This window comes from Salvelinus alpinus, chromosome 8, assembly GCF_045679555.1.
Source record: "Salvelinus alpinus chromosome 8, SLU_Salpinus.1, whole genome shotgun sequence".
Taxonomy (NCBI): Eukaryota; Metazoa; Chordata; class Actinopteri; order Salmoniformes; family Salmonidae; genus Salvelinus; species Salvelinus alpinus.
The window spans coordinates 24707617-24719878 of NC_092093.1; the positions used below are offsets into that span (position 1 = coordinate 24707617).

General features: G+C 42.6%; 1 protein-coding gene across 8 annotated transcripts in view; it reads right to left on the minus strand.

The window, feature by feature from the left end:
• Positions 1-4190: 4190 nt before the first annotated feature.
• Positions 4191-12262, minus strand: part of utrn (utrophin) — a 364756-nt gene continuing 356684 nt past the window's right edge. For all 8 annotated transcript variants that reach the window (XM_071413075.1, XM_071413077.1, XM_071413076.1 and 5 more), the window contains 4 exons: positions 9700-9775; positions 9483-9569; positions 7830-7855; positions 4191-5559 (listed from right to left, as the gene is read on the minus strand). In XM_071413075.1, coding sequence (XP_071269176.1) covers positions 5551-5559; positions 7830-7855; positions 9483-9569; positions 9700-9775 — 198 coding nt within the window. In that variant the 3' untranslated portion in view covers positions 4191-5550. The remainder of the gene's footprint in view (positions 5560-7829; positions 7856-9482; positions 9570-9699; positions 9776-12262) is intronic.

A 12262-nucleotide genomic window follows, 5' to 3' on the forward strand; every position in this document is an offset into this window, starting at 1 on the left:
GTAAAAGATGGATAATAAATGTGTGGATGATTGCTAGCGCTAATTGCTCGGTAGAGTGTGAATCTGAGGGCACAGTAGAGAGAGGAGAGAGAGAGAGGTGAAATAGAATGGGAAAATGGATAGAGCATTGAGGAAAAACGCGTTAAGGAGAAAAAGCACGAGAGGTGTGGAGAGAGAGAACATTAATTAAGAGAGAAAGGAGAAAGATGTACTAGAAATGAAAATGAGTGAATGAGAGGAGGGAGAGATGAGCAGATGAGTGCGATTTATGTTAAAGCAGCAGCGTGGTGGCTGTGCCTGCCTGGCACTCTCAGCCAGCACTCTGTCATATTAGTGAGAGTGTTAATGAAGTGCATTAGACAGCCGTGATATATCTGAAGAAAGGGAGGTGTAGTGCCCTCTCCTCCCCTTTCCATATCTCAGCCCCCCTCCCTTTACTTAAGGCCTTTAGCTAAACATGCTGACTATAGGACAAACTGTGTGTAGCAGCCCGCCAGGCAGCCTCATCCTCAGGGCAGTGTTGACCCCAGATCCATTAACAGCACTTTCCCATACAGTACAGTAAGAGGGAGAGGCAAAGATGCAGCTAAAGCTACCGCTGCTCTATAGTCAACAGATTTTAGATACAGTATGTACCATCTCTTTGCAGAGTAAGTGATCATATGGAACTTCACATTAAGATACTTAGCCACTTAAGGTGATTAAGGGACTTTAAAGTTTCCCCATCTCCACATCTCTCTCCCTCCCACTCTTACACAGTTTTTTTAGTCTCACTGTATAGTGTCCCCGTCTCTCTCCATCCCTCTGTTACTTCCTCTTTCCTTATGTAACCCCCACCCCCCTCCCTCCCTCTCTCCTCCATCCTGCAGGTTTCCGGCCCACACCAGCGTCGTCATGGCCAGCCAGCCTCTCTCCCCGTCTCTCTCTGCATCTGTTCCCTGTCCCTCCTCCGTGCCAGGAGGCATATCCTTGCCCGTCCACCACCACTGCCACCACACACACACCGTTGCCAGGCATCTGCTCAAAGGAGACGGGCAGAGGGGTCCCGCGTGCCAGCCACACCACGCAGGGTCCAAAAAACGACCCATCTCCCCCGTCCTGTCCCCTGTGCTGGATCCATAATGACGACCGGCCACTTCACAGCAAGCCCGTGGGAGGACAGCTGAGGGAGTTGAGGTAAAAGCTGAGAGGATTGTTGTTTTGCTGTTGTTTTACTCAGTAAAAAAGACAATTAGTACAAACAGATTGTGATACACGAGGGAAGAGAATAAGGAATTAAATGAGCCTTTTATTGTTTGGATGCCCAGTAGAGCTTCTTATTGAGCGATTCAGATGATGATGTAGGCTGATGATTGATCTAACTGCCAAGCTGATTTTATGCTACACCATGACAGATTAAAGTACAAGCAGCACTACAATCCACTGGAACTACCAGTTAGCGGATTATGACTGGTCCAGGCTTACTGCAATGCTACACTGTTGTACTATGTGAGCATGAGGTATTCATCCTTGGACGTCAGTATCACGACTCAGGATATGACCCAGATGCAGACACAGGAGGCGGATGGTTCGGTTCTCCGAATATTTATTATGAAAAAGGGGCAGGCAAAAGGACAGGTCGAGGGCAGGCAGGGGTTCGTAGTTCAAGGCAGAGTAAAAAATGGACAGACCAGCAGGCAGGCTCAGGGTCAGTGCAGGCAGAAAGGTCGTAACCGGGAAGACTAGAAAACAAGAACTAGAGATAAGGTAACACACGGAAAACACGCTGGGACGACTTGACAAGACGAACTGGCAACAAACAAACAGAAAACGCAGGTATAAATACACAGGGAATAATGGGGAAAAATAGGAGACACCTGGTACGGGGTGGAGACAAGCACAAGACAGGTGAAACAGATCAGGGTCATAGCTAGTAATAGCTAGTTTAGCCTTGGCAGAAAGGTCAAAGCATGTTTCCAAGGCTGACATTGAACATTTTGGCACTTTAGTTTCAGATTGGATGGTAAGATGTTTTTGGTGACCTTTGAACAGCTAAAAAAGAAACGTGAGCAAATCCACTATCAAACTCAAAGTTGGCACACCTTGGTCCGAGTACATGCATTCAGAGGAACCATGGATACTAAGTAAGTTGTTCCTGCTACGCCTCTGCCTTTTAACGGTCAGTGATACTGAAAGCAGGTACTTCTAATGAGGCAGTATAACATATGATCAAGAAATGGTAGGTTTTGCACATGAAGGTGAATCAATTAGTTCTAAAACCATGTTGTCTTCGATTCTCATATCCCCTGGTGATCATATCATTACTTACATTTACATGTTAGTTATTTAGCAGGCATGCTTATCCAGAGTGACCTAGAGTAGTGCGTGCACACATTTTCATACTGGTTCCCCATGGGAATCGAACGGACAACCCTGGTGTTGCAAGTGCCATGCTCTACCAACTGAACCACAAGGGACCACATATATTTGAATATAACTCGGTCTATACTTACTGTAGATATTTCAGTCTGTGTTGAAACTGTATATTCCAGTGAAGAGCCTCCTCTGGGTAGACAAGTTCATTACTTATTAATTAATTAATCTTTACAAGTGAGAACATCACTGGGGTACAAACTGGGTGTGTTTCACTACTTGACACACCCCTGAGACATCAGAGGAAGAAATATATCGATTTAAAAAGTGTCTAAGAAATCAACAGACTCACCCCTTGCTCCACTTACTGTGTACTGCATGTAGGCTGCTGTTGAATTATTGAACTGTTGGAAGAAGGCTGGCCAGTAGTGTCACTGTAGATGAAGCACAGACTCATCCAGTCTAGCTGCACTACTGAAACTAATTAGTGACTGAGCTACGTGCTGGCCGCTCTACAAAAAGATTAAAGGGATACTTTGAGATTTTGACAATAATGTCCAGTATCTACTTCCCTATAGTCAGATGTACTCATGGATACCATTTTTATGTCTCTGTGACCAGTATGAAGGAAGTTAAAGGTAGTTTTGCGAGCCAATGCTAACTAGCCTTAGCACAATGACTGGAAGTCTATGGGTATCTACTAGCATGATAGCAGGCACCCATTGCCAAAATTCCGAAGTATCCCTTTACGGAAATGATCAAGGGGTCCGTCTGAGTAATGTTAAAGTCTGAGTACTCCTTTCCTATGGTGGACCACTGTGCTGGAAGAGATTGGTGAGGGGAATTAGACGAGTGGTTAGGTTTCCATCATGCTGCTTTTACCTGACAGAGTTTTGAATCTATCATACTAACCTTTCAATGGAAGAAGGGAAGGAAAGAAGTAAAACAGGAGTAATTGATAACCTAATCTCACTATTCAAAATGATACACATATTGGTGTACAGTAAAAAGCAATGAGTATACATGAACAGTTTCAGTGCCACTTTAATGAATTCACAAGTGAAATCTAATTTATGGTGTTGTTGGCTATGAACATGAATAGGATATCACATACTCTTTAAATAAAGGGTGTGGGGAATAAGTGATGAATGCTTCTGGATGTGAGTAATACTCTGGTGAAAGAAGTATGTAACGTGGTACAGCGTAACTGTGGACTGCACGGGCTGGGAGGCAGGAAGCTGGATTCCTTGTCTAATTACTTCCCACCATGCAGTTGTTCTCTCATTTCCCACTCAGACCGTTCCTCTTGTAACATATTATAATGGCAGAACCTCACGCGGCGCAATCAATTCCTTTGATAAATAATAATGATGAAGTCTGCGGTGGGTGCCAGGCGACGTGGTAGATTTCTGCTCATAACGAGGACCATTTCCTTCCTAGCCATTATGGATGGCCACCATGGGATGCTGTTGAATGCTGGGAGATTATCTCCTGATGAGACGTTTGCAAATAGGGGCGGTAAATATGTTAACATATGTATTTGCTTAAAAATGTATGAATTGTGATAGAATGCTTTACATTAGATGGCAATATCTACTGGGTTGTTGTCTGTGACAAACTGACAACAACGCTAACGACACTATTCAGTATTCACAATGTCACTTGATTTGCTAACTGTTTAACATTTGGTGGACATTTTTACGGCAAACAACACTATAAAGAATCTAGCCATTTTTCACACTTGTTTCGCTGTTGCCGGCTTGTAGTATAGACCAATGTATTCTGGGGAAGCACGCATTGTTAATAGGTCCTTGAAGCAAGAGTCCAGAGAAATAAAAGTTGTTATAAAAATGTATTTAGAATAAAACATACAGTATGTAGCCATATTACATGTAGTGTGGTCAATCTATACTACATACCTCAGGAAAGACGCTGTTCTGCCATGGTACACTATATTATCATCATCATAAGTCCAAGGACATAGTTGGAGGAGGTTATAATAGCATTGTTAAAACTAACAAGTTTTACAGAATAGCATAGCACAAAACACAACGCATAACTCAGAGAGAGCAGTGCTAGAGGTCTGACAGGGGGAAATCAACAGAGCCAGACACAGTATACCGATTCAGGGCAACGTAGAAAGGCCACAGACCCATGGGTAGTTAACTAATAGGATGTCTTTGTGTTTTGTCTGTTATTTTACTCTGCTGGGTATCTCCCCACCGCAGTACACCTCTATAAGCAACACGTTTAGAATGTTTTTCGGTTTGTTTTCTTGTTGTGAGTACAGTAAAATGGAAATTAAACAAGTTACAGACCACGCAAATGAAAAGGTGTTTGTCTGAGGTAGCAAGGCAATCATGGCTTTCTTCTGATTTTTTTTTAAACATATATTTATAAAACTATTCTACACAATGATGGACCGTGGGCCTCTTACAAACTTGATTATTTCAGAACAGCTTAAGGTTCCATTAATTTATAGTTTCTGCCCCTCTCCTTTATACAACAATCCAACTTAATTACTACAACGTTAAATCAGTCTGCCACACTTGGAATGACAACTGTATAGGCACAGAAGGGGTTACGTTAACGTCGCAATTGCGGCAGGCATGACAACGCCGACAGAATCGCATGAATAACGCTTTAAAGGGAGGAAAAACATTTTCAAAACAAATGTGATGCTTTGAGGACAGACACAGAGCCTATTGTCTAAAACGATCATTTGAGGCGATAATCTTAAAATGGGCCACCTTCCCCAAATTGGATATAAAAACAGTTACCATGTCCTCCGTGATGACGGTAGTAGGGTAGAAGCAGAGAGGAGTTTGATTCCCAGTGAAAGCGGAACAAAAAACAAAACAAATCCCACAAAAAACATATGTTGTTATACAAAGCCCCCGAACCCCCATAATCATCGGCATATTCATACAAATTACTGACAAATGTTTAACCGACTCCAGGTACAATCTACAGTTAATAAAATGTACATTTTGCATAGTACAAGACGACGACGTGGTAATAGTAGTAAAGTCCTGCGGTCCTGTGTGTCTTTGGGTTTTACCGGGGGGTCTCTTGCTAGGGGGTCTAGCTCTCCATCTGTCCTTCTGAAAAGTTTAGCGAGGGAAAGCATAGAAGCTGTGTGTTTGGGATTGTTTCTGTCTCAGAAAACACACACACCTTCCTCTTTGCTGATGGCTCTCACATCACCTGAAACATACACAAAAGACACACATTATTTATTACAACATCTACACACACACACATTAGCCAGACTAAACAAAGTTGGCAAGACCAAATAGGGTCTTCCTCTTATCTCTGGGTAATCACTGAGGTAAAATACCAAGACCAAATAGGGTCTTCCTCTTATCTCTGGGTAATCACTGAGGTAAAATACCAAGACCAAATAGGGTCTTCCTCTTATCTCTGGGTAATCACTGAGGTAAAATACCAAAGCCAAATAGGGTCTTCCTCTTATCTCTGGGTAATCACTGAGGTAAAATACCAAGACCAAATAGGGTCTTCCTCTTATCTCTGGGTAATCACTGAGGTAAAATACCAAGACCAAATAGGGTCTTCCTCTTATCTCTGGGTAATCACTGAGGTAAAATACCAAGACCAAATAGGGTCTTCCTCTTATCTCTGGGTAATCACTGAGGTAAAATACCAAGACCAAATAGAGTCTTCCTCTTATCTCTGGGTAATCACTGAGGTAAAATGCACATTAAGTAGAGTAGATAGACTCTTCTAAAAGTAGAGCATTTAAATTAGTCCACCCAAAGTTATCTATCTCTATTATAGGCAAGGCACGAGAGTTCAGGGATGCATAGAAAATAATGATCTTCCACTGTGTTTTGATGTAAACAACACTAATTTCTCTTCATTTGCAGATATTGAATGGAAAGTATCAGAAGCTCCTGAAAATGCAATCAGGGCAGATTGGCAGTCCCTCAAGCCCGTCACAACCATTTAGAGAGAGGAGACAGGAGAGATCAGGGACGCAGCTGGGCACTTAGGATTCTGGGAAATGCTTTTTAAAGGGATACTTCGGGATTTTGGCAATGAGGCCCCGCAGTCAGATGAACTCATGGAGACCATTAGTATGTCTCTGTGTCCAGTATGAAGGAAGCTAGAGGTACTGTAGTTTTGCGAGCCAATGCTAACCAGAGTTGAGGCAATGACTGGAAGTCTATGGGTATCTATGCTAGCAGATAGCACAATGACTGGAAGAATATGGGTATCTATGCTAGCAGATAGCACAATGACTGGAAGAATATGGGTAACGCAAGTTAGCATTGGCTCAGGAACCTACCCCTAACTTCCTTCATGCTGGACACAGAGACATACAAATGGTATCCACAAGTTCATCTGACTGCAGGGAAGTAGATAAAGGGCCTCATTGCCAAAATCGCAAAGTATCCCTTTAATGTAACACCGGGTTATGCTCCTTGGAACAATAGGCTGGCTTCTGAATGGACATCAAAACCTATTCAACCACACTCTGGGCTTAGAACAACCTACAGGAACCACTTTTAATAACATCATATATGGCCTTTAGCAGACGCTTGTATCCAAAACAACTTACAATCATGCATGCATCCATTTTCCATACAGTATGAGTGGTCCCGGGAATCGAACCCACAACCCTGCCGTTACAAGCGCCATGCTCTACCAACTGAGCTACAAAGGACTAAATTAATGGAGTTCAATAAGAAAGAAGGGAAGAAAAGAGATAAGAAGAAGTGGTAAAAGTGGTCCTAAGCACATTTCTCCCCGTGTTCACTACGGGTGAAGACAACATAAATACCAAACCTGACCCAGGTTTAATTAAATATAAGAAAAAAAAGCAGACAGCACTGGCTAACATAATGGACGTCAAGGGAAGAAGAAGAGAAAACAGGAGGGAAAAGAAATAGGCCCCTGTGAAGGAGCGTCCAGATACTACTTGTAATAAATAAATGGTTTAACTGGCTTGTAAAGGCAATGGGGAAAGTGGAGAATGGCTGAGATGTTTAGAAGTGAGAGAGAAAGAGAGAGAAAGAGCAGACTAAACAGAAATTAGACTAAGAGCAGGTCACTGTCAATAACCTTTGCTGCTATTCTACTGAGCTTCAGAATCCATCTCTGCCTCCATTTACAACATAGGTGAAAGAGACCCCATTGATCTATTTTATTTTCTGTGTGTGTGTTGTGTGTGTGTGTGTGTATGTGTGCATGTTCCACACTGTTTTGTTGCTCTCTCTACTCATCTACACCCCTTGATAAGCACCAAACTGCCATTTTCCTCCAGAGAGTGGCTGAATCTCTTACACATTCAGTTCTTTGACCAGTTGGACTGCCTGCCAAGTAACTAGCAACAGTATACCTGTTTTTCTCATTTGCACTCATTCAGCCTTCACGAGATGAGCTCCAGCTAATTTCCTCTTATCAGCTCCTGAATGAAACAGGCAATATGCAGGTGGATGAGAAATATAGCTTACCTGTGGTCTCGAGGAGAGGCTTGAAGCTACAAGTGAAACAGAAACAACTTTGTGAGAAAAAACACAATATTGACTCTTTGTAACCTCCATGCTAGGGTTGCAAAGCTACCAGTAGTTTACTAAAGTTACCGGAATCTTCAGTAATTTGAGTAATTAACAGAACATCTATGGCAATCTATTGTAACTTTGGTAACTTATACTTGAAAAACATTTATTCATATATACTGTAGGTCTCCATACATAATTTTTGTTATATCGGTCTCCATATTGTCCATGAGTTTCTAGTAAATAGACCTCACGGTTCAAGAGAAAATAGCCTAATTAATGAAAAAGCATACACAAATGTTTCATTATTACCAGTTACCTCTGCAACTCGTCCAACTATTGCCTTTTTTCACAACTGCCACCAGTTTGATGCCAAAACATTGACAACAAATACATACTGACATAGAGAAATAGTGTGTATAAAATATATAAAGGATATTTCATGTTATTCGTTAAGTTGATGGTTTATAGTTATGATAATGTTTTACAGCTTTGTCATTCTATTTTTATTTATTTTTTATTTTATATGTGATAAGGCCACACATACAGTAGGGCCAGAGATAATTACAGACACCTGTGATAATCTGAAGTACCCTAAAGGACCACTAGATGTCGTGTGATAGATTACATCAAATCCTTGAAAGATACCACATTTCAGGTAGTTTACTGGTAAAACTTGCAAAGTTTTCAGTAATATTCCCTCCCTTTGCAACCTTACTCCATGCATCAAAACTGATTGGTTGAAGCCTAAGTTCAGATGCATATGGACCCCTCCTACACACACAGTCATAAACTAAGTATTATCTTTTGTTGAGTGTTGTTGAGATGGATGTTGAGATCGTTGAGCCGTTATGCCCGCCAGGTGAGCAGTAAACCGGTATTGATAGCCCCGCAGCAGCCTCTAGATTATAATAGATTTTTAACTAAACTCCAGATAGATTTTCGACTCATTCAAAATGCAATTTAAAGTCACTTTGAGGTAATTCACTAATCCAACACTTTTTGTCTCATTCTATGATACCCATGGAGTGTATTTCTTCCTCAATTTTACTGGATACCTAGGGCCAGGTCACATGGCCAGAAGAAACTCTAGGCGCTATGTATAAGTTGACTGTGTGAGAGTGTTTCAAACTTCTCTCCTCACTGCAGTCACATTGCACATGATAAATATTGCATCTAAACAGAGAAGATGACATAGCATACTTTTTATTTTCAGCTCCAAAGACATGACTGCTGAATTAAAGTGGAGAGTAGTGAACCTCAAAGGGACAGACAGCAGCTATTTTAGTGTGAAAAATAGAATCTGCTCCAGCCCGAACACTACCACCCACACACACACTAGCTAAGTGGTGAGTGAGAGAAAGAGTGGGGATGGAATAGAGAGGGGAGGGGAGGAGGAGGAGTAGAAGAAAGGTGAGGTAGAGAGGAGGAGGATGGAGAGGATGAGAAAACAACAGGCAGAGGAAGAAGAGAAAGATGAATGAAAGACAGAATGAGAGAAGACAGCGAGAGATAGTGAGTGAGAGGAGGCAAGGAGAATGGAAGAGGTAAACAGAGGGAAGATGGGAGGAGAGGGAGGAAGTGTTTGAGGTAAAGGAGAGGACTTACGACTGCATGCAGGGAAGGTATGGTTTATCTGTTCCATGATGTCTGCCAGGTCAGAGCTGCGGTTGTGTGGGTGGTCCAACAGCTCATCTGAAACACACACACACACCAGTTTAGCACACTGTGTGTGTGTGTGTGTGTGTGTGTGTGTGTGTGTGTGTGTGTGTGTGTGTGTGTGTGTGTGTGTGTGTGTGTGTGTGTGTGTGTGTGTTGAACCGACCTGTGTGTTCGGTGAGGGCCCCTCGTTCTTGCATGCTGGGGGACGACACTCCATTCACCCTGGAGTCCATCTCCGGCTGAGAGAGGGAAAGAAGAGGATGAACGAGGATCAAGTAAGACAAGAAGAGGTGAAGAGAAGAAGGGAGAGAAACAAGAAGAAAGACAGAAAGAAAAGTAAAAAATATAGGAGAGAAAGAGGGAGGGAGAGAGACAAGGACAAGCATCATTACTAAAACATAGTGCCCACTCTTCATTATTCATAATGGCATACTTCACTGGTGACGACTTCAAACCAACTACATATGAATCATCAGTCCCAAACAAGGGAATAGCACACAGTGTGACTCGATGGGGCTGGATGAAAGACCTGTCATCACGTGTACTGATATTTATATGTGTCTATAGCCCTCTTCCAAATGTGTCACTGTCACTCCCCGTCTGAGTTCAGATGAATCTCTAAGGGTTTGGCAACGTGTTTGTTTCATTTCTTGACTTTCATTCATGAAAAAGGGCGCACACACACACACGCACGCACGCACACGCCTGAGATCTACAGAATAGGGCACCTGATGTCCACTGACATTTACTATCAAGTCCAACATGCCCCTTAGCTTTCCAGAGACGGAATCAATGCATCCTCCCTGCCTATCCCGACCCTCTCTTCTCTCCTTCCTCCTCTCCTGCCCCCAGCTGTAGTAAAGGTTAATGTGATGGAAATGTCTCCAGAGCATTCTCACAACGTCTTCAGGGCTCACTTAGAATAGTACTGACTGCACAGGGCTGCACAACAGCTCTCTAATAAATATTGCAACAACACAAAATACATAATTTATCATTGATAACCACCATCATTTGCCGACGACACGACGGTGGTAGACCTGATCACCGACACCAATGAGACAGCCTATAGGGAGGAAGTCAGTGACCTGGCAGTGTAGTGCCAGGACAACAACCTCTCCCTCAATGTGATCAAGACATATGAGATGATTGTGGACTACAGGAAAAGGAGGGCCGAGTACACCCCATTCTCATCGACGGGCTGTAGTGGAGCAGGTTGAGAGCTTCAAGTTCCTTGGTGTCCACATCACCAACAAACTATCATGGTCCAAACACACCTAGACAGTTGTGAAGAGGGCACGACAAAACTTATTCCCCCTCAGGAGACTGAAAAGATTTGGCATGGGTCCTCAGATCCTCATAATGTTCTACAGCTGCAACATCGAGAGCATCCTGCCTGGGTGTATCACTGCCTGGTATGGCAACTGTTCAGCCTCCGACCGCAAGGCACTACAGAGGGTAGTGCGTACTGCCCAGTACATCACTGGGGCCAAGCTTCCTGCCATCCAGGACCTCTACACCAGGCAATGTCAGAGGAAGGCCTTAAAAATTGTCATAGACTCCAGCCACCCTAGTCATAGACTGTTCTCTCTTCTACCGCACGGCAAGCGGTACTGGAGCACCATGTTTAGGTCAAAAAGCCTTCTTAACAACTTCTACCCACAAGCTATAAGACTGTTGAACAGCTAGTCAAATGGCTTCCCAGATTATTTGCATTGCCACCCCACTTTTTTTTTTACACTGCTGCTACTGTTAATTATCTATGCATAGTCACTTTACACCTACCTATACATATACACATATTACCTCAATTACCTCGACTAACCCGTACATTGACTCTGCACCCTAACCCCTGTATATAGCCTTGTTATTGTTATTTTAATGCTAATCTTTTTTTTATATATTTTTTTTAAACTTTCGTTTATTTAGAAAATATTTTCTTAACTCTTATTTTTCTTAAAACGGCATTGTTGGTTAAGGGCTTGTAAATCAGCATTTCACGGTAAGGTCTACACCTGTTGTATTCGGCTCATGTGACAAATACAATTTGATTAGATTTGATTACAATTGATTCGGAGTTAAGAGAATTCCCTTCAATACTACTACACTAAGTTGTAATATTGTAAAACTATAGATGTCCTCGTTGTGATGAACCTAGACAACACATTTGTTTGGCCATAAACTGACAATGCTGGGCTGAAAATATGAAAATCTCTTCTGTGAATGTCAGGGCACGTTTGTAGGATTACTCACTCTAATTTATCCCTGTAGATTGGATTTGTTTCTCCCATCATATAGTCAGAATCTGGTTAGCTCAGGACTCTGGAAGAAATGGTGTGTGTGTGTCTTGCAAGGTTTAACATGAGCCCTTTATCCCCTAAGAATCAGCAGAGTCACGTTATCTTCCCCAGGCTGAGGTTGTCTAATGCTCTGCCTCTGTTGTAACTAAATGAAGGAATGTTATGTTAACCTGTGAGCTGTGGATAACTAGCATTAGTCAGCGCGGGAGAACAGCGATAACGGGTCAGCACCATGGCAGTGGAGAGCGTCACTACAGCCGGACCGCACCCAACAGCACTCATAATGAGCAGATTCCACACACCTGTGAGGCTAACTGAGCAGAATGTTTTGGGCAGGAACAGGCCTGCAGGGTGATAGAATGCCACTTGGATTTATATTATTGTTCCCATTCCATTTTCCCCAAGTTTTAAATATGTAACGAACAG